Here is a 27,564-nt window from a genome sequence, read left to right as displayed (position 1 = left end):
TATGAACATGTACTGGACATTCACAAGTATTTACAAGTTTGGTCCCACAATCGGATGGATATTCTGAATGTTAAATGAATTGGAGAAAAATTGCTGATGAAGTTTAGGTGAATGACATGGAATTTTTGGTGCATTAGATCACAATACATTGGCTGGGGAAACAAAAGCAAAACCGAAAGATGCAAAACTATGAATATTTTTACTTTCAGTATTGTTGTTTTTGCAGCAGGAATATTACAATCATATTTTAAATTAATAGAGATCAACAAAAAACTTTTTTCCAACCCAACTGACTGATTTTGTTAAAAATCACTTGTCAAGAATTTTAATAGCACAGCTTCAATTACAGAGTTTGGGTTTATAATGTTTATTTTATGTGACTTACATTAGAACATATCTATCTTTAAATTGCTTGTAATGCATATGAATGTGAAAAACAATGAAGTTCATTAGTTACATATGGTGATAGTAACATTATATGATGAGAGCATATGATTCAAAATTTTGAAATACCTCTTATGAACCATATACTTTAGGAAAGGAACTGTAAAGCTTTCACTACCACATATGAAGACTACATTAGCTCCCCTGTTAATCAGAAGTCTTGCCACGTGTACTCATTATTACTTCCTTTTTTTTTCTCTGTAAATGGAACAAGCAAATGTAGGTAGCTTCTGCAAAATTCAATTGGCATTAGTGTTGGAAAAGCTTTAGATCTACAACTATATCTGATAAACCATATAGATTGCATTATCTTTGCATAGTTCATTCACACAATCATTTAGTATTTTATCACAGTGATAAACATTCCCATTTGCATCCCAGTCCTGTTAGCTTTTATAAATCTCCCTAGTCTTTATGCATAAACAGTCCTTACTGGGCTCATATTTACATGCATTTATGAAATTAGTCCCCAAGTCAGAATGTAATGCCCAGTTCTTTGTTTCCAGGCATTTAAACTTAACATTATTTGTATGTGCTAAGAAGAAAGATGATGTCATAGAGCCATACCTCAAATTCTTCAGAAAAACCATTACTTGCATGTAAATCTGCAACATGTTTTGGAAAATGCTTTATTGGAATTGCTCCAACATCATCTTAGGGGTGGGAAAAGACAAAAAATATATTTATGAAGAATAAAAAGCCAGTGACATATAAAGCAGTTCATATGTAGGCAATCAACACAACATCCTGAAATAAAATTTTTGGCATGAACTTTGGATATACAACTCCCACAAAAATAAAAACACTCTTTAACACCATTAACATTTCTAAAATCATTCTCTAACACTTATACATTTCTAAATGACTATTCAGAAAGAAGATATAGAAAATGCCTTGCTAGGTCTTGCTCTGTCTTTAAGCCCCCCAAATCAAGGTGCAGATTCTGCAAGATGCTGAGCTTGTCTGTAAATTGAAGAGCACTCAGAACTCCCTGTGAAGTCAAGGGGAAATGGGAGGATTAGCACTTTGCTAGAAGATGTTCAAAGGGAGAGGGTAGGAGCAGAGCTCTGAATAATACTGATAAAGAAAGAATGATCAGGCAGAGTCGTCTGGGTGCTTTAGGCTCATTAGTATTGCACTGGGACTCTGATACAGTACATGGTCTAGCTGCACAGTCCCAAGCCTACTAAATTAATGCAGCATTATGCCAGTAGTATAATTTTAACTGATGTGTTGCATGTTCGCATTGCCATCCAAAGGAAACAACAACTAATTTTCATCTCTTACTGCATTAGTGAGTCCTTCCAGTAGGGATTTTTTTCCCCCATTCTCCCCATGATTCTATGATTACCTATTGATAATAATCTTATGTCTGACCCTGGGAGTACTGACTGCAAATTTTCACACCAGGCTTTATACTTCAAGTTCTAAGTGGCAGATTTAAGTTTAAGACTTTCTGGATACCCACAAAGACAATATCTACATTCTCAGCCAATAAATGTGATTCGTGCAAGTTCTGGGTCCTGATACTGAGTCTGAATTTTCCATCTGATGTTTATGTTTCAGGACTTTATACAAATACAGAAAAACACTCTGGTGTAGAACATTCATTAGGGATCATGTCAAAAACCTTTGGGACTTTTAATCTTGTCTTTCCTGCAAATATGCTATGTAAACAAAGTCATCTGTTCTGTTAGTTACCTGTTAAAGGATGACATTATTTCAGCTAGTTTTGGTTCTGAAGAATAATTTTTTTTTAAAGCTTTTTATGGATTAAAAATATGTTTATTTCACAATTTGTAATTTCATCACTGTTTCATATGGGAAAGAAACATCAAAAACATGGAACAAGGACCTGTTATTTACATCAACAGATGTTCAGCATTTAGGCCACCTAATAATTTTAGCTTTCAGTTACCAAGAATTTGTTGATTCGTATTGAGATCCATCTGGTCTTCCACTTACGTGAATGGATCTGAATACAAAAAGTGAATTTATCCAGTCAAGCCTAAAAGAAGCTGAAAAAAAATGTGTAACACTATCTTCACACTTCGAAGATGAAACCTGGCATAAAGTGTTTATTCTAATGATATGCAAACACAAAACCAGAAGGGAACGTAAATGACCCTAAGAGTGAGGACAGTAAGGGAGAAAGAGATCTCAGATTTGGTCTAATTACTGTTTTATTTCCTTGCCAGTGCTAATCTCCCAATTCAATTGCTTCTGACTCCAGGAATATATTTTATATCTGGATGGCAGGTATCACTTGAAACTACTTAAAGGTTGATAGTGGGACCTAATATTACCCTGTAATTCATTATCTGTTCTGAATGCATCTTTGAATTACGCTGTGAAGTGCCAGAGCATTTTCTGTGAATAACTGCAATTCTCCTATCTCTGCCACTGAAATCCCACAAAAGGAAAACTTAATATATGATTTGATCTGTGGAGTGTGCTTTTAGTCATAGTCATAATAAAAATTAAACTTAGCAGTTACTAAATGCTCTTCCTGCTCTACGTTCTTTGCCAGTATTACATCGTAGTTAGTCTCAATTGTTGTAAAATTACACTGCTGAAACACTTGTGCAATAGAAAACACAAAAACTGCTCACTTGACTTCTGTTGCACGCCAAATAAACCAGAAATATTTCCTCAGTGCTTGCAGCTTTTTCCATAAAATATTTTATGTATCTTTCAGTCACTTAGAAACACTTTTAAGTTAATATTTATCAGTATTTCAGATGGAAAACCTCCAGCATCAAAACACATATTTTAAGCACTCAGAATAACTGTAAGTGCAATTCTGTCTTGTGACAATGGAAAACACTATCTCCCTGAGGTGAGCTGGTCAGGAGAAATTGCAAGAAAATTATACAGTTGTACTGCAATATAGTTAATGACAGAGAGTAAGAGCAGAGATTTCCTATAATGATTGCCACTTGACATTCATATATAATCACGTTTTCTGAAAGCAAGCTATATCCCTGCCTATTAACCATTTAGAAGAAGGTTATGCATCTCCCAACAACACCAATCAATACAAGAGGCATTTAAAGATGCCTACAATTTAGTTACAACAGAAGCCTAATGTTTGGGATTTATTTAATTAAATGTGTTCACTAGTTATCTATGCAAGGGCTGATTTTGTTTCCCTTAGTCATTCCAAGGGAACCCATCCCCCTGTGTAACAGCACAGTTTGCAAATGCATTACTTGTGGAACAAGATATCCTTTTCTCATGGGTGAAAACGTGGCTCGGGATCTGCTGCAGAATTAATCTATTTCAGGTACTTTTCATTCTACTCAGGTTGAAAAAGCTGGGAGGGCTGCGCATGCTCCTCTGATATTTTTTGAGGAAAGAAAAGAAACAGTTTCTCCAAACAACTGTGGTGGATATGGAACCAGAAGATGCTAATGATATTCTGCACTTGTGTATCATTTTTATGAGAGGCTCACAGAGAACTTTCCAATTGTAACTATGCTAGTAAAATCTGAAAGTTAAAGAAAACGTTGTAATTGCGAATGAAATGCAGATAGATGAGGCATATATTGCTCCTGCTGGTAAAAAGAATAGGTCATGTTCTATACACAGGTGACAAATTCAATTCAAGGCAGAAATACAGCAGAACATGTTGCTAGTGTAATCCTCTACTTTGTGACAGTGAACTAGAGCTATTTAGCATAGCTGAGATGGCTACACTAGCAGCCATTTCTAGTGCAGCTACACCTCAAATGGCTAGAAGACACAGTGTATCTTTGAGCCAGCTCTAAGGTAAGGATATTCCTCTTCTGTGTTACCTACAGGAGAGAATATTAGTAACACTAGTCTCTGCCTACATCAAGAACACCTCTGTTTATTAGTACAAGAGGGTACAAATCTCTGCTTTACAGATGTTACAGTATGTGAAGAATTCATATGGACACATACAAAGCAGCATCTTCCAACAGCTAACACCAATCCACAGAACAGTTGACAAAAAATACCTGAGACTGGGAAGATTGGAGCTGGGGGAGCAGAAATCACTCGAGGTGATGTATTATCTTCTAAATAAAAGTGAGCAGTCTGGAAACATTTCCTAGAGGGGAAGAAACATAAATAAATATTGCAGAAAGTAAAACATTATCTGAGACCTTTTGGAATTCTGGCGTTACTGAGTAAGAAAGAAAATCATGGTTTTGAAAACCAGTTTTCATGGAGTGTCAAATATTACTGCTATAACATAAATATTCCCCAACACACCACCAAATTATGCATACAACTTGAAGATACTACATTAACTCAGCATAATACACAGTTCATGCATCTTTACCTATACCAGAGGCAGAAGATAGAGCACACATCAGACATAGTGAAAGCTGAAAGAGGAACTCTGCATCAGGAGCTACTATAGATGCTGCACAACAACTCCAAGGATAAAAAATGCCATTATCTTCCTTGCTTATCCAAATTTGCACACATAATTACTGTTCCCTTTCATGGGATTACGCTAGCCCGAAGATGGAGCAGTGTACGAGATCAGTTCTGGTAATTCATTGATAGATCCTACTGCAGACACGGAAATGCAATAAAAGACAACATGCACTGTAACAGACAAAACGGCAGCTCTGGAACTACTATGACTGGGGGTAAACAATTTTTTCAAAATGCAATCGCAACACTGAGGGACACCTTAACCAAGGAGGACGTCCTGAAGTTGACAGACAGAAACAGTTTATAACTCCAGGAGATGCTAGCTTAGTTGCAAAAACATTGAAGTATGAATACAGATGGAATCAACCTTAACCATGACCCACAATGTTATTTGTATCTGTGCTGTAATCCAGATGTGAAAATAATAAGAATAGCATCTGTTAAGAGTCCAAGCTATTCAAGGGACTAAATAACCAACTGCTGCTGCAAGCATTGCAAAGCCTCCTTAATTAAAAAATCTCCATATGATTACACATGCTAATAACAATCTTTTCTCTGGGTCAGTTAATCTATTTGACATATTATTCACTAATTAAATTTAAAAAGAAATATATGCATCAGGAAAATACTAATCTCATTTTATATTTACACAATTCTGCTTCTTCAAAGCTGTTAGCTGAAGCTATTGTATAATTGCTCGCTATTTTGTGTAAATCACTGTTATTTTAAATTCTTCTGTACTGTTCCTGTATCACTGCACTGATAAACCCCCCCATATAATCGTTATAATCAAAAAGAAATTTTGAAGCTACTCTGAGAAATAGATAAGGAATATGTGGATGTTGTCATTCTTTTCAGAACCATTAATGTAGATCATAAAGACTTCGGTAAGCTTATTTGAATTAAGCCTCTGGGAAACATGCCCATGCTCTCGGAATGTGTTAGGGATTTTCTGTCTGTGTACAATGCAGATTCTCTTAAAACACAAGAAAAAGTGGACAGCTACCTCAAAGGGAAAATTGTGGCATTCAAAATAGTTCTGGTTATTCACATAGCAATTAAATTTGAAGTCCTCTAAAAGAATCCTCTAAAAGCATATTTGTGATGTTCATGGAACAGCTTTGGCTTTGCATGAAATGTTTGGAGTAAGACTACCCATTAGGTACTTAGTTTTTTTAGAAATAGAAATTTTGGATGCAGACCAAGAACAACACATTCAGGATGTGCTTGGGAACATCTTTCAAATTTTAAAGAGGCTCTAACACTAGCACCCCATAGAGTTAGCGGCTGTTGAGGTGAGAGAGGCCGTCTCAATGCTAGCATAATACTCAAGAGTTAGTCTCAGGACTGTGGGCAAAATGTCTGTGAGAGATAGGCAAGTATCAAAGTACTTCAAATCACTAAACAGTTTTGGAAAGTTTGGCCCTGCCTGCTGGACACAGAGAATGCTGATGTACTGTATTTATTAAAAACAGTACCCACCAACCAAACATGCCAACCAGTCTGACTAAGCTCTAAAGCTCTAAAGCTCTAAAACCAAAAAATGTCTCCCCCCTAATGCCTACTGCTTATGAACAATGATCATACATAAAGTTTATGGACTAACGTTACAGAGTTTTGTCACCTCCTTGCTTGAGAAAGGACTGAGCTAAAAAGAATTTAATTAGCATAATGGCTTTCACATCTAAAGCAGGTCTTAAAATGCCCTCAAAATATGCCACACATTCACTATCCCTCACTGAGCCACTGTATCTTTAATCTTTAACAAGTTAATTGTGGCTGAAAATAAATTACACCCTTAGCACATTTGGGAGACAAATTCATAGCAGTTGACTTAACCTGTAATAAGACTCATAAATAGGCACTCCATCTGCTTCTGCATCAGCAGTGAAAGCCTTCATGACTAAACCTAATGTTAATAACCACGTCTTGTTAATTATCACTTGTTGTTAATGAAAAAAGTGATGACTATTTCAAACTTCCAGACAAAGGTCCCATCACTCAACGTTAACCTGATTATTTAATTTACACCTTTCATCACAGCATTTAGATCTTCAACCTAAAACTGTAATTTGTAATTTAGACACCACACTTCTTTGAACACATGCTTTATATATGGAGATAGTGCTAAGCCATTGAATTAATTAGAGTGTCTGTATCTGTACAGGAAGGCATGCAGCAGCAGCTCTTCGGTTTAACAGGAGGGATACTAGATCTGAACGAACACTTAAATGTGAACTGCTTAGGACAAGGCTACGCCTCACACTGCAGAGGACATCGTTTTTCTGGTGTGTGAGCCCCCGGACCTTGGCTGAGGATATGTGCTGCCTACTTCTCCCCTGGGGTAGGGACTGCTCAGAGCTTGACTGGGATTGTCACCGAGGCAGGCAGCGCAGCATGGCGCTGCGTGTGTGTGTGTGAGTGTGCACGTGTGCAGGGTGTTCACCGTTTGTGTCAGCCGAGGAAGGGAGCTGAACCTCAGAAGTCAGCAGCATCTGTGACAGGATGGGTTTGCACATCCACCGCTCGCCCAGAATGGTCTTAGAGGGACGATTACTTCTTTCTCTGAGAATTTCAGGGTCTTTTGTGCTCACAGGATATCTGCCAATAGGTATTCTCAAACACTTATTAGAATTTATTTTTAAATGGTTTCAATCATTTAAAGATCCGAGGGATCCAAAGGATCTTTAAATGGATCCTCAGTGGATCCACTGATTCAAATCATTCCATTTTTAAATGGTTCCAATTATTTTTTAAGTGCTTGTCAGCTGAAATTTTCATTTTCAAATTTTATTAACACTTTTATTTATAATTTGATGTCACATTGTTAAGAAGTTTTTCCTTCATGGATGGATGAGTGTGGCCTTTGTAAATTTAAATCTGTTTTTAGTGTGTCTCTGCATGTGCAAATTTAACTATCCTTCTCAACTCTGTTTCCATAAACCTAACACAGGACTCAAGGAATCAGTTCAAATCATGGATAAGAAAATGAACATTCTCTGACAGCTGTGTTTCAAAGATATAGGGTGGTAGAGGAAAGTTAAAATTTAAATGACTACTCAGGGTGTTGTCTGTCATTGGATTGCTGTCATGTAACTTCTAGGAGGCTTCATGACAGCCAGCTGATATTCAATATGTTTATAGATACAAACATAGCTGAAACTGCATTAGCAGTTTGCTGTTCACATTATTAGAGCTAGTGTCTTACTGAGATTCTCATATATTTGTTGAAAAAGAATCCTGAATGGCACAACTCCCACTGACAACTGTTACCATTTTACTATTTTCCAAGCTCTTCTTATGATAACCATTATAAAAATTGATCTGCACAAATAGCTTGACATTTCTTCCTATACATCATTTCATCAGGTTTATTTTCATTGATCACTTCTATGAACTGTTCCAAAACAGTACACACAAGCGCAAGCAACTTCCAGTGTATTATATGTTGGTATAGAGAAACTTTCAATTTCAGTCACCTTAACAGATATGGTTAATTCAGCAAATAGGCAGGATGAAGCCATCCAGAAATGAAAAGAACAGAGTAAGGAGATTCAAATATCCCTGCTGCATCTCTGCTGCACTCAGTCAAGTAGATAGATACTGAGAGAGATGGATAGACTCTAGATTTGGACAGAAAATTCTTTCTAAAGATGTAAAAAACCCCTATCCAGACAACAAGGCCATTAAACAGGCAAAAGAATCTCCTTGTTTATTCCACTGTAATCTTAATCACACTGAAGAAATGAAAAGAAAATGACATTGCTTGAAAATTGCTTGAATTACAAAAGATTTGATATGCAGAACTAGAGTAGTTCAAAACTGCGTATTTTCCTACTGGCAATTAGACAATCTTTAGACAATATTGCCATTAAAAGTTTTCATCCGTGCCAGAGAAATGAATATTTTATCACAGAAAGATTGAAATTGTGCCTAATGAGATAGTGAAGAGATTGGGGAATTTCCTCAAGTGCTGATTAACAATTTAATGTAAAAAAAAAAAACAAAACCCAAACCCAAACAACAGATGGTACAGAATTATTTTTCTGATACAAGCCATTCAAGTGAAGAACAAAATAATTTTGCCTTTTTTTAACCTTGAGAAACTGGAACTTGTCGCTCTTGGTAGTTATTTGGTTTTTAAACCAAATAACACACGTTTTGCATACTAAACACACGTTTTGCATATTCAAATTAGGAGCTAATAGTGGAAACAACTCAAAGCGCTAATCACTCAAATACCCAGCGAGGACATACCGATGCAATTTTTTAAGTACTGTTGCCAAAGGAATATAGAATAACTTCTTGCAAACCTAAACTTTTAATGAACTTTAATAAGTGAAAATAATTAGCCCACATGAAAAAAAAAGTATTATAAAAAGAAACATTGACAGCTTACACTAATTATTTCAAAATAAACTAAATCGAACCATAAAAATTCTTCTAGACTTTATACTAATATTTTCCAGACTTAATAAAAACTGCATACCAATGAAGTTAATGTTCTGATTTTTTCCAGGCTTTAGAAAGAGGTGAGGGTCTTGGCACCTTTGAAAGAGGGCCACAAAGTCCTGCCTACAATACATACTGTTTATGTTTCATTCCTCTGAAATAAGAAACATGTTACTGGTGTTACCATAATGCCAAGAAAATTTTCTTGAGGATTAACAAAAAAAGAGCTCCATATTTTATTTTGTAGTACACAAGAAATACAGAAAAGATTAAATTCAAGTCAAGAAGATATTACTGCTAAAGGGATTTTTGTTTTATTTTGAAAGACCTACGTTACAGAATTGTTCATTCCCAGAGAAAGAATACAAAATGAACACAACGTTATTTGATAAAAACAAGCTTGTAACGTGTAGGATTACTAGAACTGCACTGTACAATCAGGGTCTTAAAATGGATGGTGTTCTTTGGCAAATAGAAGAGATTTCAAATACTATTTAGCATCAGGGATGAAACCCTTTGGAAGATGAATATGAATGTTCCTGTTGTGTAACATGAAAGACAGGAAAAGGTTCTCAATATGAAAGTGCTTAGCTGGAAATCCTGTGATGGACAGTATAATTACCCAACTAGAAATAAACTGAGTTGCACAATTCTTACAGAAACTAACTACTTTTTTGGAAAGAAGAAGAAACCTTTCTGAAAATTCATTGCTCAAAAGTGTCTTTAATCATGCTGAAGGCTGACTGACTCGCTAGTGCACTTGCCGGGAACAAAGGAAGCTCAAACTCAATTTCTTAAGGCTAGTCTGTTCAGAGATGGGATGTATTCCGCCTCTATGTGGGACACACCCTGCTGGGTCAATAGAAAACCAGTGTCAGGAGACTAGAAGAAAAGTCAGTAAGCACAACCCTGACACCATAGCCTAGAGATTACAGTAGTCAGTAACTTGGAAAGGGCAGTCTGTGGTCTAGTTTCTGTTTCTTCACCACCTTCATACATTTTAGATTAAGCAAGATTGAATAGGGGAAAAAAAAAGAAGAAACAAGCTCTGGAAGCATCTGTGAGATGTTTGGGCCTGCCTTCCTCCTTGTTCATACAGCTCTTGGAAGAGCAAGGTCCTGTTTCTTGCTGCTAGTTTACGTGTTAGCACTGCAGAAGCAGCAGCAGGTTCAGGTTCCTGGCAATCACCAAAGAGCAAGAATCTCCATGGCAGGAAGTTTTTCAACTTATTTCCCCCTTCTGGACCACCACTGTGTTTCCTCTCTGGCAACCTGCACACTCAAGGAAGCGTTAGGGTTGTGCCTGGATTTTGAAAGCCCTATGAGAGCTTAAGCAGACATATCCCTAGAAAGACTCTCTGGCTTTATCTAGAACCAATGAAACAGAGCCAAAGGCTTGAGCACTGCCACATACTGTCACATGGCTAACTAGATTCCTGGCATGTTTTTAGCTCAGGCCAACTCGCCTTATTTCACACAATGCTTGACACAGTTTGGGGTTAGCACAGGGCAGAGACTATCCCCAGTAGGTGATGTGAATGCAGCCACTCTCTTTTTTCCCCCTGTGAGGGAAGAGACTTTAGCTGTACAGAAGAGATCTGTGCCATGCCAGCTGGTCTGTTTTATTTCACAGTACAGATATAGTCTTTTGCCCTCATTGATTATGTTATCATCACTTCTTATAGCTATCACTTCTCTTCAGCCTAATTTTTTTCTTACTCTTTTATCGATTTATCAAGTCACAGAGAAATACGCCCATGAGGGAATCTGAGCATGGTGTGCAGCACATGAAACACATCCTTAGTTACCCCCTGAATGGTTTAAAAAGCTGGGGGAGCAAATTTTGGTTTGGCAGAATCACAAAGTAGAACAACTTTTTATCACAGAACATCGTAAGAGCTACTCAGTAAATGATTTTAAAACATTTATACTATTATAGTATCATTAAACTATCCTATTTCTGTCTTGCATACAATGTCAGCTACAGCACACTCCTACAGTCCTATGTGAATTGCTTATTCACATAGTCCTATTGAGGACCATAGATTCTCATCCTAAATCGACAACTACCTTGTTTAACTGTTAAAGGATTGGAAAGATAGGAAACAAACTCATACCATGCTATTTATTTTTCTTCTCCCTCCTGTTCTTCCCAGTGCTCTGTTAAGTCACTTGGCTTCTAGGCATTAATAATCACAAGGAATTGTTTACTAAAATCTCTCAATATGGAAATAAACTATTTGCAATGGTTCAACCCTCTGCAACCAAAAAGAATTGCAGTTGAGCATTTTGGACAGAAACCACCTTATTTTGTCAGCTTTATGTCACTGCAGCACTGGGAACAATACAAAGACACGGTGAGAGACAAGATCCAGCTTCCCTCCTATAAACCAGCTCAATAATGTCAATCACATTTTTCAAATCAGAGCTCTTTAGAACTGAAAAAAAAAAAACCAACCAAAAAACAACTTACCTCCAGTATATGAGAATACCCACAAGAATCACTAGACAGATAAAAGTCAGGGCTGACACGACCACAAGTGGTATAACTGTCTTCTTCTCTGATTCCAGACTCTCAGCTAGACCGATACGAGACTCATGGCTACTATTACTTGCCTCTGCAGTCAGAGAAAATTGAAACAGTCCATGTTTAATTTCTGAGACATGCACAGCATGAGTGAATGTGTCTTATAATGAGCCTACTTAATACCACTTACCTCTATTTTTTACTATGTACTGCAGAAAGTGTATACATTTGCAAACCAGCTTACAGAAAATAAGCAGATAGAGGGTAAAGCAAAGTGTTCAAGCTTATGTGACTCAGCCTTCCAGCAGTGGAGACTTCTCTTTGTAAGAATAGCAGGTTGTTGTTAAAATATAGGAGAAGAAAGTTTTTTATTTTCATCTGTTTATTAGCTGAAAGCCAACCGAGTTAAGGAGTCTGAATATATAATATTGGAATGTGTAGAGAACTTTTTGATATTAAACTGTCACTCATATAATGCAAAATCACTTCTTTGGCTAATAGTTTAATAGGAGAATTTTCTTGCAATGGTCCCTATGTGCTTGCCATATTGCACTTAAGCCTTCTGTATTTTAACACATTGCCCATTCTGTAACTTGCCTTATAGGTACATCCTGCTTCCTTTGAATCCGACTGCAGTACTTCCTCCAACTATACGTAAGCCAGAATTAAATTTCCTACCTCCATCTTACAGATGATCAAATTATATGGATATTGTCTAGATTTTACATTTCTGTCAGCCTTGTAATGCTGGGTGACAGAAAGATTTGGGCATAGGAATCTGTATGAAGATTAAACCAATATATTTTATAATCTCATTAAATAAGGGAACACCATGGTAGATGAGACCAATCTTGCATTTTTAACTTTGGTCATACCTCAAGAAGTAAACAGTTTAAAACTGTGATTTTGACACAAAATAATGGATTCTTTTCAATCTGTGCAGTTTACTGTGATCTGTGACCATTATATGAGTTAAAACACAGAAATAAGCACTTTTGCACTTGTTAGAATTAAACCTCTAGATTTTCTAAGAAAGTTTTCTGCTTTTCTGAACAGTCCTAAGTCAATGACTGTTCTGTATGGGAGCAGAATTTTGCTGTTTAGAAATCAGCTGCACTCCATTGGGATTTCAAGGGACCAATTCTACAGGAATAAAAAGCTTTCAGACATAAGGGAGGAGGGAACGGAGTTGGATCAAAAAAAAAACCCCAAGAAAAACCAAAAAACAAATCACATGTTCTAAATAGGGTGTCAAAATCCAAACAGCTTCACACAGTACAAATTTTCAGGCAGCTCTCTGCTTGCTTCCATTTTCTTGAGTTTAGGGGCTTTCAGGGCTTTATATGCAAAAAGATCTAGGCTCTGATCTTGCAGATGTCTTCATTTTAGTTCAAAGTACTCTAACACTCTAATCAATCTCTACTCTTTAAATCCTGTAGCTCAGTGGGCAAAGTGATTGCAGGCACAAGTTTCTTCTGAAAATTCTGTCCCCAAGTTTCTGATGAGTAGGCTAAACTCAGCATTTCCTATTGATTTCAGAAGAAACTATGTGTATGCATGAGAGACCAGAATACGATCCCTTTGAAGCATTCATACTTGCATATCCAACTCTGGACTAATTCACAGCATAAAACCCAGTCTTATCTGTGTGATGACAGGGTTCCTTCAAACTGCATGACCAAATCCTACTAGGATTCCTTCTATGGGGAATGAAGAGCAGACTTCTGTAACTGGGAGTTTCTTGCCTACTTGGCCATCACTCCAGTGATGGTGGCTGAAAAGGCAGTCTCATCTATAGTAGATTTCTTTGCCTCCTAATAATTGATGTGTTTGGATCCTTTGCATATTTCTTTATATTAATTTCTCTTAAGAGTTTTTCAACTGAAGTTGCAAGGTTTAGGTAGCCATAGAGGTCTCATGGAGAAAGGCCTAGTTCAGAACAAGCATAAATATGTATCAACAACTACAAAGACTGGGAAAAGTTTAAATGACAATTCTTTCTGTAATGGTCACAACAAGAAGACATTTCACCAATTTCTGGTGAATTCACTGTAATGTATAAATAAATTCTCAGCTGAGAGTTTAGTTTCATTTTGGTTTTTGTTTATAACTGAATTAAGCAAAGATGTCTTTGATTTACAGGAGACCATGTTAGACATGCTCATGTTGAATTTTCAATTTATTAAAAGACAATATTTGGCATCATTTATTGGAAAAAATAATGTACATGAAATGATACTGTATAGTGTCTTTCAATAATATCTAGAAGACAAACTCTGTCTGTTGTACTCCTACTACTCCTACTACTCCAGTAACATATAATCCTTTTTGAGTTACTATCAGTAACAATTCAAATGACACCCGTTATGTAAACTACAAATCTCTTATGGTAACACTCATTCACATTAGTAACATAAGTATTGAAATATTGATGTTCTTTTTGCTTATCTTTAAATAAATGTTATGCATTTTACACAACGTGGTAACTACTTACCTACTGAACTGATTCACTTATTGATTCAGTTTTATAACACCCACCTTGTTAGGTCTCCTACTAATTTCAGTATGTTGTCTATCTTCTTTTAATTTTTGTTTTCTATTTTTCACATTCTACTAGCCCCAGCTACAGAGAGTGTCAATTTACCACCTTTTTGCATTAGTATTCTGGTGCTCATGAGTAATATGACCTCATGTGATTTAACTGTGTATTTGTAGGACTGGGCTGAAAATTTCCCATGCCTTGTGGATTCCATTCCTTAGTGGCTTTAGTTGAATGATACTGCCCTCTACAGATGCTGTGAGTACCTAATCGAAGTTCAATTTATTTTCTAAAATACCTATTCAACCTTGTTTGTGGTTTTTTTTTTCCCCAAACATTATAAATAGTTTCTGACTTTACTCTTGGATTTTCAATACTCTAACAAGAGGCAATGAAAATTATGTGTCTGAATACTTCAGATTTTCCACAATGCGTTTTTAAATAGAAAGGAAATGCTTTATATTTATCATGTTTTTATCTATGTGAGGTTCAGTTTTGCCTTCTGACCTTATCCTTGGAATCACAGACCACAAATACCCTCGGTGACTTTAAGAGGACTAACTAGGAAAATAGCACCAAATATAAACAGGTACAGGAGAATCTGGCTCTAAGTATTTTGGAAATATGCAAATCTGGCACAAAAAGTCTGCATCTCACTGAAATCTGAAGGTGGCATACAGAGTAAGAATGAAAATGAATGGTTTTATGAGTTAAGATGAATCAGAATCAAACTGAAGCATCTTCTTCCTTGCTCAATACATCTTAGAAAATACAAAACAAAACACAAGGAGGAAATGTGCTGCTGTTAAGTTAAAAACCAGAATCTCAGAGGTATGTTTCCTCTGGCAGAGGCATGATTTCCTCTGATCTATTTCCATAAGGGCAGCATTTGTCTTTGTACAGAGAACTTAAATCCCTCTTAAACCTTTAAAACTAAAATTAAACAATTAACATTGAAACAAATTGTGGTTTTAGATTGTGCACCACCCAACTTCTGCTGACAGTATGCATCTATCCAAAAGCAGAGCATGAATCTTCTTACTGAAGAGTATTTCAGGTGCAGTTTTAAGTAGCCAGAAGAAGCATTCACAAGATAGCCAGCTCAGCATGCACCCCCTGTTCCCCAATGCTTCCTTAATCACACCCACTGGCACTGTTACGGTCTCCTTTTATTATACGTAGATAAACCTTCTCATTCTCTATGGCACAAAAGTATCCCCTCACAGCTTTCCATGGTATTCATTAGACTTATCCATAACTAACCTGCCTCAGAGATGTTGAATACTGATGAGTGATCGCTAGTAACAGATGAGGCTGATGACTGTGATGATCCAGGAGTTAATTCTGAGTTACCTGCTTCAACTGCCCCTTCAGTGTCTCTCTCATTAAGGTCAGGAAAACTGAAATCTGTTGAAGTTTCATTATCATTAAGGCTATCTGAGGTACCTTGGCCAGAACCACTTTCTTCATCACTTGTAAAAACAGCCCAAGACTTAGACTCTGATATGTTTTGCAATGGGACACTAGCAGTCTGAATGTGGCTCTCCAAAACTGTCGGGTCGTTGTGCTTCTTAGGTATCACACTCGTTGTCAAAGTTGGTACGGATGTGTAATTACGTCTGTCCATGGCATTGTTTATCTGACTGTCTGATGCAGCAGTTGAAATTTTCTCTTCTTCTTCAGGCTTCTCAGAATGTGAGCTTATAATTAGGTTACTCTGATCCTTGTTATTGTTTACCTTTGTATTTTGTTCCTCTACTACCATATCCTGAGCTTCTCTATGGGAAGTGCATGAGATACAGTTACTTACAGGGAAGCCATCGTCATATTCATCGTAGTCATCCTCAACTACAGACGGCCACAAATCAGTACTGGACATAATACTGGGAGACAACCCAGAGGATTCTCTAGAAGGAACCAGCAACCTACTCAAAGTTACAGGGATCTCACTTTTGGGAGGAACAGCCGTAACAGAAATATGTACATTTGGTAAAGGAAGAGTGTGATGAATGGACACGTCAGAATCAGAAACAACTGCAGGCATATGATCAGGATCAAAACCAAGTGTAGAACTTGAAGAGACACTGGCAGCCTCACTTCTTTCAAAAACACTTGAAGAGATATGGCTGTCTGCAGGAGTAGCTACATGTGGTAATGTGTCACCTGTTAGGAAGGGAGTTGTCATGGCATTCGCTGCTTGGGGGGGAAAGGCATTTGTATTTTCTAAACTGGTCAGCTGGAATGAAACATTGCTACTGTACAATGTAGGCATAACCTGCTGAACATCTTCACTGTTAAACAAACTGGATGAAACATATTCCTCACTTGCATAAGAAACAGATAAACCTTGAAGTGATGCTGTGGGCTTACTAAAAGTGTTTGGCAACATATCAGCAACGGAAGGTGCAGATGTAGAATGCAGCATGGTTTCAGTTGTAGCAGAACCTGGTGCCATTTGATGCAATATTTGGTCAAATGTAGAACTATCTTTATGAACCCTGGAGCTTTCAGCCAATATTGGATCACTAGGCACAACTGCAGCTGTGTTAAGCAGAGTGCCATCGCCAGAAGATTGGAAGGAGGATTGCAGTAATGCTTCATTATTTAATGTAGCTGAGGTCTCATAAAAGTACGGCTGAGTCGAGGATAACATTTTGCTATAAGCAGGGGCAGAGAGAGCTTGATCTGAGCTTGCACTAAGCATAGGTTTAAGCAAAGTGTCATCAAAGGCTGGAGTTGTAACATGCAAAGGCTGAACGGAAAGGTGATTTTCTGTAAGTTTACTAATATCATGATCAAATATCTTAGTAGTGGGAAAAGCGAGAGAGACTGGAAGGATTCCCTTTGTGCTAGAAACAGGAAGTGGGCTTTCTTGCAGAGACATATTCTGCTTAATTACATCATTATTAGAAACAGATGTAGAAAGTTCAGGTATCACTTTACTTTCAGCATTGGAAGCCATTTCACCTAAAGAAGAGGAAATTTGCAGTTCTCTCTCATCTCCATATATAACATCACCTTTTTGAAGCATCTTATTAACATCACTAAACCCAGATGATTCATACGCAATTTCATCTACAGAATCAGAGGAAGAAACGTTAAGTACCGTCAAAGTATCTGTATCAGGCAAAAGGGACTCACTACCAGAGTATGCTTCAGACCAATCCATATCACTAGATAGAGAGCGCGTAGGCTGCAGCAAAGTATCAGCTTGTGATATTACAGAAGAAGGTTTATGCACCAGTACACTGTTATAGCTGCTAAATAAAGGATCTTGACGAAATACGTCAACAGAATCATGCACAAATTCTGCAGAGTCATAGGAAACAGTAAAGCTTTGGAGGGAGCCCACATTACTAGACAAAGCATAAGGAAGTTCAGACATTGTAGATAGTACATGCATATTTAAATCACTGCTGGATGGTTCAACTTGAGAAAATATGTGAGTTCTATTATGACCAAATATCAGTGTCTCTGAAGCAGCATGAGTAGTCTGATGTGACACCACATCAGCATATTGAGCAAGGCTTGGCTGTATTAATGTATCACCCTCTGCGAACGTCAAAGAAGCATGCAGGGACACCTTATCACTTGCAACAGCTGGAGTAGCACTTTGTGGAAACATTTGAGAAACTGTATACAAACGGTGAAACATTTTACTACTGGAGGAAGCAGAGGAAAATGTAAGCAAAGGTACATCATCATAGGAAGACAGGGTGGGTTCAAATGACACATCGACACTGGGAAATACAGGTGTAGCATGCAAGGTCACATCACTATCTGATGTAGCAGGGGTAGTGTCGAGCATCTGAGAGTCAAACAATAAGGGGGTGACTAGAGGAAACACTTCACTACTGTAGGAAGGTTGAAGAGGTATCTCACCATTATAGACTGGTTGAGTTGTCTGAGAGAGTACCTCACTGGCAGCAGAAGCAGAACCATATTCTCCAGAGCTTGAAGAGATAGAGTGAGGTGATAATTCAGCAGAGGAGAAAGCAAAGGTAGAATAATGTGGCAATTCTAAATCCGCATCTGAAGTGTCTTGTGAAACCACTGGGCTGCTGGAATAGGGCATGGTAGCTGGCTTTAATCCCTCTACGTAAGCATCAGTGTAACTGGTCTGAGACAATTGCCTGCTATCCGATGTATCAACAGATTGAGTTGTCAGATCTGTAGCATTACGAAACCATACATTTCCACCAGTGGAAGAAGCATGCTTTGGAGGCTCATCAGAGCTTGAGGGTGCTACACCTTCTGAAACATACTGAATGGAGCCTTGGGAAAGAACATCATGCATGCTTATATCCGGGCTTCCTGAAGGAAGGGTGTCTTCTTGGGAGGTCTCCTCTGTAACCAACTGTGCTGAAGAAGTGGTAAGAACTGAACTCCAAGAGTCATCAGATTCCTGATGAGGTTTAAAAGGAGACAATAAGAAACCTTCATCACTATGGCCAGTAGTGGTTATTCTTGTTGGTTCAGTGCCCGAAGAAAGGTATATGTATTCTTCTTCCACACCTTTGGTGGAGTCAATGAGTTGAGGAGGAACTCCAGTAATTGTTCGAGATTCCAAAAAAGGATCTTCCTCTTCTTCTGAAATTTCACTAGCAGCTGGAGAAGTAGGGTAATAAACTGCTTTGAAAACATCATCCTTACCATGCAATTCTTCTTCTCTTGTTAAGTATCTATTTGTTTTAGCTTCATTGGGTTTTGTCCCCATTTTTTCTTGACTGTAGCTGGATGTAGTCACCTGGAAATCTTTCCTCATTTGGTTTATTGTACTGTCAGTGCTAGGAATCACTGCAGTTTCTTCATCCACCTCTGTTTCCTTTTCATCAACTTCATCCTTTGAAAAAATACCATAGCCGAAGACAATTAAAAATGTTTATAGACACTGTACACAAACGGAAACCAAAACTGCAATAGTACATTTTCCTGGCTCTATAAAAACAAGAGAGGCAAAACAAGACAACACTTGAGAATACTGTTGGTCTTAAAGCAAAATATTTAGCTGCCAGAACAGGTATCCTCTTCTTTCTTGAAAATATTACTTATTTGCAATACAAACAAAAAATCCTGTGTCACAACAACTTCTTAAATACAGTGTTACTTTTACTCTGTTTGAGAGACAAAACCCACTCATAGTATTTATTTACTTTATTAAAAAAGCTCTACCTCCTTCCTAACAAAGTGCAATTGTATATGCAGCACACATCAATGAAAAAATGGTTTTGCTATCAGAACATCTTAGAGATTTGCACTAATATCCCAATGTTAATTAAATTGTCATAGTAACAGAATTTGTAAAACATATTTATGACCTGTCCTTAAATCTGCTGAATCTTCAGAGTTTTCTGAAAAAGAAGATTTCAGGATGGTCAGCATAACTGTAACAGTTTCACAAGTGTTGTGAGTGATACCACCTAGTCCCTGTTAAGACCCTTGGTTTGCTGAACATGAATAATGATACTTTGTGAAAAATCTGTGTTAGAGTTTTGACTTTTAAGGACAGATCCAAAAAAGAAAAAGAAAAAAAAAATACATGCCTAAATACAATCGGGATTTAGGCAGTCCTTAACGATCTCAGTTCAAATCTTTTTGTCCCCTCTCCAACTTTCCCTGCCCCAAATCAAAAAACGGAACGTGGAAGCATCTAACTTGCTCAGCAGGCATTTTTGTTTCGACCTAGACACAGCAGCGCCCACAGCTCTGTGCTATGCCCCCATCTAGAACTGCACCAGAACCAAACCTGTCCAACCATAACTCTGCAAACTAGATTGAGGGGCACCTTCAGTTTCTGAAGGGACTTGATTTGACAGGCACACATAGCCCTAAGAGACACCAGCAGGACAGAGCCTCTTGCAAAATACAGTTGCAACTCCTTTTGCTTTTGAAGATCTGGCTTGGTGATGTGCTGGCAATGCCCACCCGTTTTTATTCAAAAGCGTAATGTTGAGAGAAAACACCCAGAAGACAGTAGACAGGGACACAGTTATCAGTCTAAGAAATCCTCAGTTCCCACTATATTTTAGGCTGAGTAGATCTCTCACTCCCGCACCGAAGTGAACAGAGCACAGCAGAGAGAAGAATGTAAAATCAACAGCCTTTGAAAGAACGTGCCCAAGATGAAGCACTGCTGTATAAACTATTAACTGGGGCATTCAGCTAATAGGAGTTGTTAGCTTTTATCCAGTCTCACCAGACTGAGTGCTTTAACCACTAGGCTAGAGCTGTGCTTCACACTGCAGTCCCTTTTTTGTACCAGGAACCTCTACTGCACTGACACACTATAAGGTACCTCAGACATGAATCTCAGGTTCGGATTTCATTCCAAGGGCTAAATACCTAAAATGTAGGGACAGCAGCACCTAGACTACGTGTCCTTAAACCCGGACTGGACTGGACAGGCCCTTGTTTCTGAAAATCTACTTTCTGTAGGGCAATGCCTGCGCTTTTAATCTTTCTTGGTTCAAGTAAAAATCAATTGACATTCACTGGCACTCAGTTACTGTCCTGACAGATGCAATATAATAATCTAGATACGTAGCTTACAGCAACAGAGAAATAACTGTAATATTGGTTACTCAGCATCCACAAATACAAGGGAGGGTAAATAGACAGACAGGTAAGCACAGGCTGTCTATTTAACGAACAAGGACTTGCCACTCAGAGAGAATATTGTGGTCATGGATTGAAACTATAAAATAAAAATTCTGAGGGATTACTTCACACAAATGGAGGTCTTACTGAAGGAACTGTCCATGTTGTACAATTGGTATTAGAGACTGTTAAAAACTTCATTGTGATATTTTCACCTCTCTCCTTGCTGGCACACCAGAAATCTAGTTATCAAATATGAAGTCTGCAGACGTTATCATAAAAACATCCAAAATTATGTAAAATAGGGTTATACTGTAAAGTCTAACTTGAGTTCAAGAAGTAAATGACCCTCCAAGAATTTTGGAATAACTGTTAAATTCAACCGATAGCACACTGATGGCAGACACACATGAATCTCACTCTTCAGCACAACTGCCTTCCTCCCTTACTTTAGTTTACTACATGCTAAGAACATCATAAGCAAGCCCAAGTCAGATTTCTCTTGAAACAAACTAAAAAGCCTAACACTGGGTGACAGCTTTGATTCTGCTAAATGAACAATTTTGTCAGACTTCACTCAGAAGTGACAGTAACTTGATGCCCCATTTTCAAAAATATTTAGGCATATCCTGTGATATCCCTTACTACTCCATCTATCTCCAGCCCCAGAGAACTAGTGAGGTATCTCTAGAGTTATCTAGGGAGAAATATAGCTGAAAGAGAAGGCTGCATATGCATATATATGTATGTATATAAAAATGCAGATAATACATTCAGTTGGTGACATAGTTTTGTAAATTTTCACAGAATATAAATTCAATTTAGTTGAAATGTATGTATTTGAAATAGTCTCTTAAAAATAAATGAATGCTATACCTCATATTCTTCAGTTTCATTCAGTTCAGGAATGAGGTCAGCCTCTATAAAACAAAAATACACACCATATCATCCAACATTTTAAATTCACAGAATTATTAATTCTGCAAGGACTCAACTGATTAGTTAATACATTTATTGAGACCCAGTCTAAGATGTATAGGATTGTGTTTGGAGAAGTGGCCAACCATCTAGCTTGAGGACTACCTCTAAGGGTAGCAATGCTCATCTAGACAGGACACGTTCAGCCACAGCAGATTTGCCTGGCTCTAATTTGATACTGCAGCACATGCTGGATCTGCACTGAGAACCCACATCCTGGCCAGGGAGAAATAAGTGTACGAGAACATTTTCTACGAGAAAGTACAGTTTAATGCGGAAATACAGAAGAGAGAAAAAAAAGTAAGTCTGGGAATCAACTATTTCTCTACATTTAATCTGAAAGGTCTGAAAATATTCTTGTAGAATGATCTGTTCTATAATTTTCACACAGCAAATTCCTCATTTGTGCACCCAGGCTTGGGTTAGGTACTAGTGCAACAGCCATGCCATCATATTCAGCATGCAGCAGGCTGCCTGCCTCCATCAGGGAAGACCAAAGGGACCCAGCCTTCCTGGAGTCCAGTGCTTAAGGCCTTTTTCAAACTCCCACTCCGCTTGATTTAATGTAAGGACATGAACCCAGTTGTATTGCATCCCACAAAAAGTCCCTAATAAACAGGTACTGGGCGCTCTGTGAAGAACTACTCTAAAGGCTTTTGAGGCCTCCCCGCTTTTCATAAATAAATAACAGTTGAAGCAGGATCAAGAAATTAACCTCCTACAGCCCAGGTGAAAATCCTTCTCTCTAAGTTTAGAGGTAGTCTCTCACCTTCTTCTTCTCTGTTTTTTTGGCCAAATCCAATATTGTACTTCTGATGGTGATCAGCAAGAGAGGCTTCAAAGCAGGTTGCAAGAAACCTACAAATCTCTGGTAGGAACTGGCATAGGTCTCAGTGATGAAATCTAATACCCCTTCCACAGCATTAACTCATCTTACTGCTCCTTTGGTCCACAGAAAGGTCCGTTCCCTTTCTGAATCTTTCTAAGGCCTTCTCCTAAGCAATGTTCTAGCGCTCTGCCTGTACACCAGTGCTAGCACATATTCTGAGGGTTGATTTGCACTAAGGGAAAATGCCAGTCTCAGCCTGGGGAGCGATTCTAGCAATAGCATCACACAGAGCTCCATGTCTGCATTTCCTCCACAATTCCCAAAGGAAGCTTCCTCAATACACTAGTATAAAGATCCCATCTTTATACTTCTCATCTCTGCAAAGTCAGATGGGGATCTATGACTTAATTTGTATTCTCTTTGGTCTGTCCATATCTACCTTTAAAAACAAATTGAGACACGTATTATATGCAACATACACTAGATAAAGTTTATCAAACTAACAAGTCCATACAGTTTTATTTGTAGATTACAGCATGCAAACAAATTTTAACTAAACAATGCTGCGCAAAACCTTCATAAATTGTTCTTTTGCAACAAACATTTATAAATTACCAAGTACTGAATTAACCTTTCATTAACAAGATAGAGAAAAATTATCTTACCTCTGACTCCTGGAAGCCTAGGAGGCTCCGGGGCAGGGTGGGGAAGGAAGCGGAGGGGAGGAAGGGGTGGAGGAGATAATGATATTCCCTGGCTTCTCAATGACATAAATCAAATATTGTAGACATTAGCTTGAAAGTCTTCCCACAGTAGACCCATACCATGTATTATGTACTCAATAGACTTCTCTGAAAAATGTTTTTAATACAGAGAAGTTCTGTCCACTATTTCTGTGGTCACTATTCTTGAGTTCAGCTTTAATCAGACTCAATCAGAAAAATAAAATGTGCTGATTGTGCTAGAGTATACAGTAGGGTATGTGCTCTCAAATTCTACCAGCAGAAAACTACAGTTTCTTGCTGTTGTCTCCATGGAGAGGCGTTAACATACATACATATATATATATATAAAAATATATATTAACAACACTAAATCTTCAGGCATTTTACAAAGCCTATTTAAATTCAGTTGGTCACAGAAAATATATTTTTCAAAAGCATTAGAGACACACACTTATAGAAGTTCTGTAATCCTGTTGCTGAGTTTTTGATTTGATGGGAAATTATAGAAATTTGCTAATATCCCCCAACCACGGAGAAGAACCGCGCCCTCCAAAAAACAACCCATTGATGTAGGTTGATGAACAAGCTTGTTTATTTTTTCTGGAACCACATATTGATTATTCTATAGCTTACATTTTAAAATAAAATAATTAAATCATTAGTTAGAAAGTTTTGTAGAGGTCTTTTCATAGTCCGTTTTAGTGACAGATGAAGAAACGATAGAATAAAAACAAAAAAAGTAACTATTTCCCTACATTTATGTTCAATGCAAATCTTTAAAAAATCTCTTAAAACAATCTGATTTGTAATTGTAGAATAATGTGCACAAGATAAATTGTCTTCATTTCTGTATTGTCTTATGTAATAAATGGCATGGCAAGAACAAAAGTAAAGCCTGTTTCTTCTGATTAAATTAGTTTTCAGATTTCTACATTTATCAGTACAAAATTAGAAAAAAGCATCCCCTAAATGAAACATTTAAGATATGCTTAGTGGTTTTTAGGACAAAAATCATGAAGACAAGTTACAAAGAAATTGCATAGTTAGACCCTCACGAAGCATTGCTGACAGCATGAGCTGCCATGCAGGAGACAGCATTTGAGAGCCATATCCCAGCACGGGTTTTTTGAGAAACACCAACCAAAGTCTACACAAAGGAAGATGAAAGGAGAGATATATTCTTATTTTTTCATTTCCTGTGTCAGCAAAAGCATGTAAGTAACACCAGTATTAACTGCATAACAAACTACTGCAGAACTTTCAGAGCTATACAGATGTATCTAGAGAGTCAAAGCACACATTTAGGTAGTTATTCAAAACCCAATTCTAACAGAAAATGAAAAATTGGTAAATAAATGTTGGACTTTAATCAAAGCTGACTAAAACACTATGGACATGATTCCCTTCATTTTCAGAAAGGTTGTGTAGCTACATCATGTAGGGCATCCAGTGACTTTTACTAAATGGAAACTAACTGGAAACAATTTTAATGTGCACACACACTATATCACAAGATGAAAAGCTGCCACTCTGAACAGCTTAGGAAAAACCCAAAGAGCAAAGGTCTCAACTATGATCATTTGCCCAAAGTCATATCAGAGCTCCCGAGGCTTCCACAAACTGAGGCAGAGAGCACAGCCCGAAAGAGGTCCCTCCTCTTACGGAGCACTGCCGAGAACGAGAGGATTTAAACCTGGTCTGTGGATCACCCGGAGCCTCCAGGGCCTTCACTAACCACATACGGGAGGCACCCAGACAGGGTGGGGAGAAGGCATGAGAAACACTCTTGCAAGCACCTCAAAAAGAAAAGGCTAAAACAGTGTGAGTTTTTTGAACACCAGATCTGTGTTGCACAGTGTGCTGAAACTTCCCTCATTAAAAGTGGCCACTCCAAGGGCAGAATTCTTCCTGGAAAAGGGCCCATCTAATGCTTCTGCATGAATCATGCCTCACTTTAGCTCTTAACATGAAGATTAATTGATCTGGAGGTGACTGCAGTGAATTTCGTCTTAATTAAACTGGCTTACTCAGAGTAATTCTTGAAAATGAAAGTTTTAGCTTATGCTTTATGTGAGTCAATTTTATTTCATGTCTTCATGGTGAAGATAACTTTTCTTTCATAAATTCACAAGCAGGAGCTCCAAGAAATCCCCTTTTGCCTCAAGATCTATAAAGCAGATCACAAAACCAATTTGAAGTTATAGTGGTAACCAGCAAGTTGCTCTGAACAAATCTTTCTCATTAGATATCTACATTCTCATATCTCTGTTGTTTAATATTTGCAATATTAAAATATTAAATATGAAAATATTTGCAATATTTGCAACAGTTAATTCAGATGTAAATAATTAGTAAAAGTAAGTATGCAAATAAACATTAATATTAGAAATGAATGGAAGTTTTTCTCATATTTTAAAATTATATCCAGGGTTGAGACATCATCTCTAAAACTTATTTATAGAGCAATGTACACCCATAGGAATCACCCTAATTACATGGGGGGGATTTTTCCCTGAATTTTCCTCATCCAACACTTTCAGATGTACCACTGTGGAAGTGTCAAAATAAAAGAACACAAAGTGTATTTAATAACTTTGTGTCCATTTCAGATAGGAAGCATCCCAAAGAAACAGTTTTTCTGAAATACGTAAAGTAATTAATTTTGATATTTCATTTTTCTTTATAAACTTCTCCTTCTTTTAATTTTTTTTTTTAAATTTAAAATATCCTTGAAACACTTCATTTGACCTGAAATATCCTCCTCAGTTTTGAAGCTTTTGGAAAACTAAAGGAAAAACCTTAGGTAGACCTGAAGCTATTACAAATTTTCAGAACTGCCTGAAATTTGAAGAGAACCCCAGGTGTTCATACAGTTCTGATATGCAGATTATTTAACTCTCCTCTTTACAATGCTTTATTTAAAAACAAGAAAACTCAGGATAAGAATATAGATATATACATTAATTTGCTTTAATGCAACATTAAGGAGACATATTTAAATGTTCAAATGACACAAAACACAAAAATACCATTTTCAGAGTTACGCTAACCTGTTCATATTTTGTATAGATACATCTTTACATTGTTATGCCTCCTAGGTATCCTTGCATTGTAATTTCTCATTTCTTGAACAAAAAGAAATTAGTGGTGTGTCTGTGTAAAAAGCCATGAGAATATCGGACCTTCGCTCAGAACTGCTAAATGGAACATTTATTGCACCAAATTATTTTGTCTGAGAATACAAATCTCAGAGAAATTTCTGCTGCTATACTGGAAGGTGAAATGAGTTTTCCAGTATGTATTTCCAAAGCAATGCCCTCAGTCTTCTTCCTACTGAAATGAATGCAAAGCCCCTGCTTTGCATGACTTCAGCAGAAATACAACAGGGATGCCACGATCAGTGGCTGTATCTACGCTGCTGGCCCGCTGCAGGCTGCTGAACATCGTCCTCTTGTGGAGTTTGTTCCCCAGCAGTATTTGCTCGCACTGTGCAGTGCTGCCTGCAATGCTGGCTCCCCGGTTACCCAGCCCCAGCGCTCCTGTCTCCCTCCCTGCCTCTGCATCCACCTTTCCTTCCAAAGGGAGTCATGGCACACAGCGGGGTGGTATGCGACTCACCCTTAGAGCAGGGATACAACAGTAGTAGTAGGGCGGTTTATCCTGTGGATATTACCTACGCTGGATTTTGTTTTGCAGTGTCTATTTTCAGAGGTTTTAAAGCTGTGATGGCAGCACTGCACTGAGTTGGTTTGTTAAACTATTGTTTAATAATGACAGCACTATGCTGCTTATTTGTCATTCTATGTAGAAATGGATGTGGGGGCATGTAGATGAACTCTCATCTGAGAAAATTCTTCAAACACAAAACCAGCAAATTCTGGAAAGGAAGTAAAGGAATATAATATCTAAGAGGTAGATAAAGGATAAACAGGAAAGTGAAATGTCAGGCAGAATGTCAGAACCTTGTCATGGACTTCTTAGAAAACTGAAGAGAAATAGGAAAATTCTGGTAGATATTAGCATAAGACTCCAAAAATGCATTCTTCTTAATACATTGTGTTTGA

General features: G+C 37.6%; 1 protein-coding gene across 6 annotated transcripts in view; it reads right to left on the bottom strand.

Annotated features, from left to right (window-relative positions):
* Positions 1-27,564, bottom strand: part of PTPRZ1 (protein tyrosine phosphatase receptor type Z1) — a 145,315-nt gene that overhangs the window by 20,318 nt on the left and 97,433 nt on the right. For 4 of the 6 annotated variants that reach the window (XM_052789390.1, XM_052789392.1, XM_052789391.1 and 1 more), the window contains exons 11-15: positions 21,845-21,888; positions 15,635-19,214; positions 11,779-11,923; positions 4,428-4,519; positions 1,012-1,097 (exon numbers count right to left, since the gene is read on the bottom strand). In XM_052789390.1, coding sequence (XP_052645350.1) covers positions 1,012-1,097; positions 4,428-4,519; positions 11,779-11,923; positions 15,635-19,214; positions 21,845-21,888 — 3,947 coding nt within the window. The remainder of the gene's footprint in view (positions 1-1,011; positions 1,098-4,427; positions 4,520-11,778; positions 11,924-15,634; positions 19,215-21,844; positions 21,889-27,564) is intronic. The other 2 variants (XM_052789394.1, XM_052789395.1) reach the window with 1 other exon arrangement.

The sequence above is a fragment of the Harpia harpyja genome, chromosome 6, assembly GCF_026419915.1.
Source record: "Harpia harpyja isolate bHarHar1 chromosome 6, bHarHar1 primary haplotype, whole genome shotgun sequence".
In the NCBI taxonomy this organism is placed as follows: domain Eukaryota; kingdom Metazoa; phylum Chordata; class Aves; order Accipitriformes; family Accipitridae; genus Harpia; species Harpia harpyja.
This window is presented reverse-complemented; position numbering and strand designations above follow the sequence as displayed.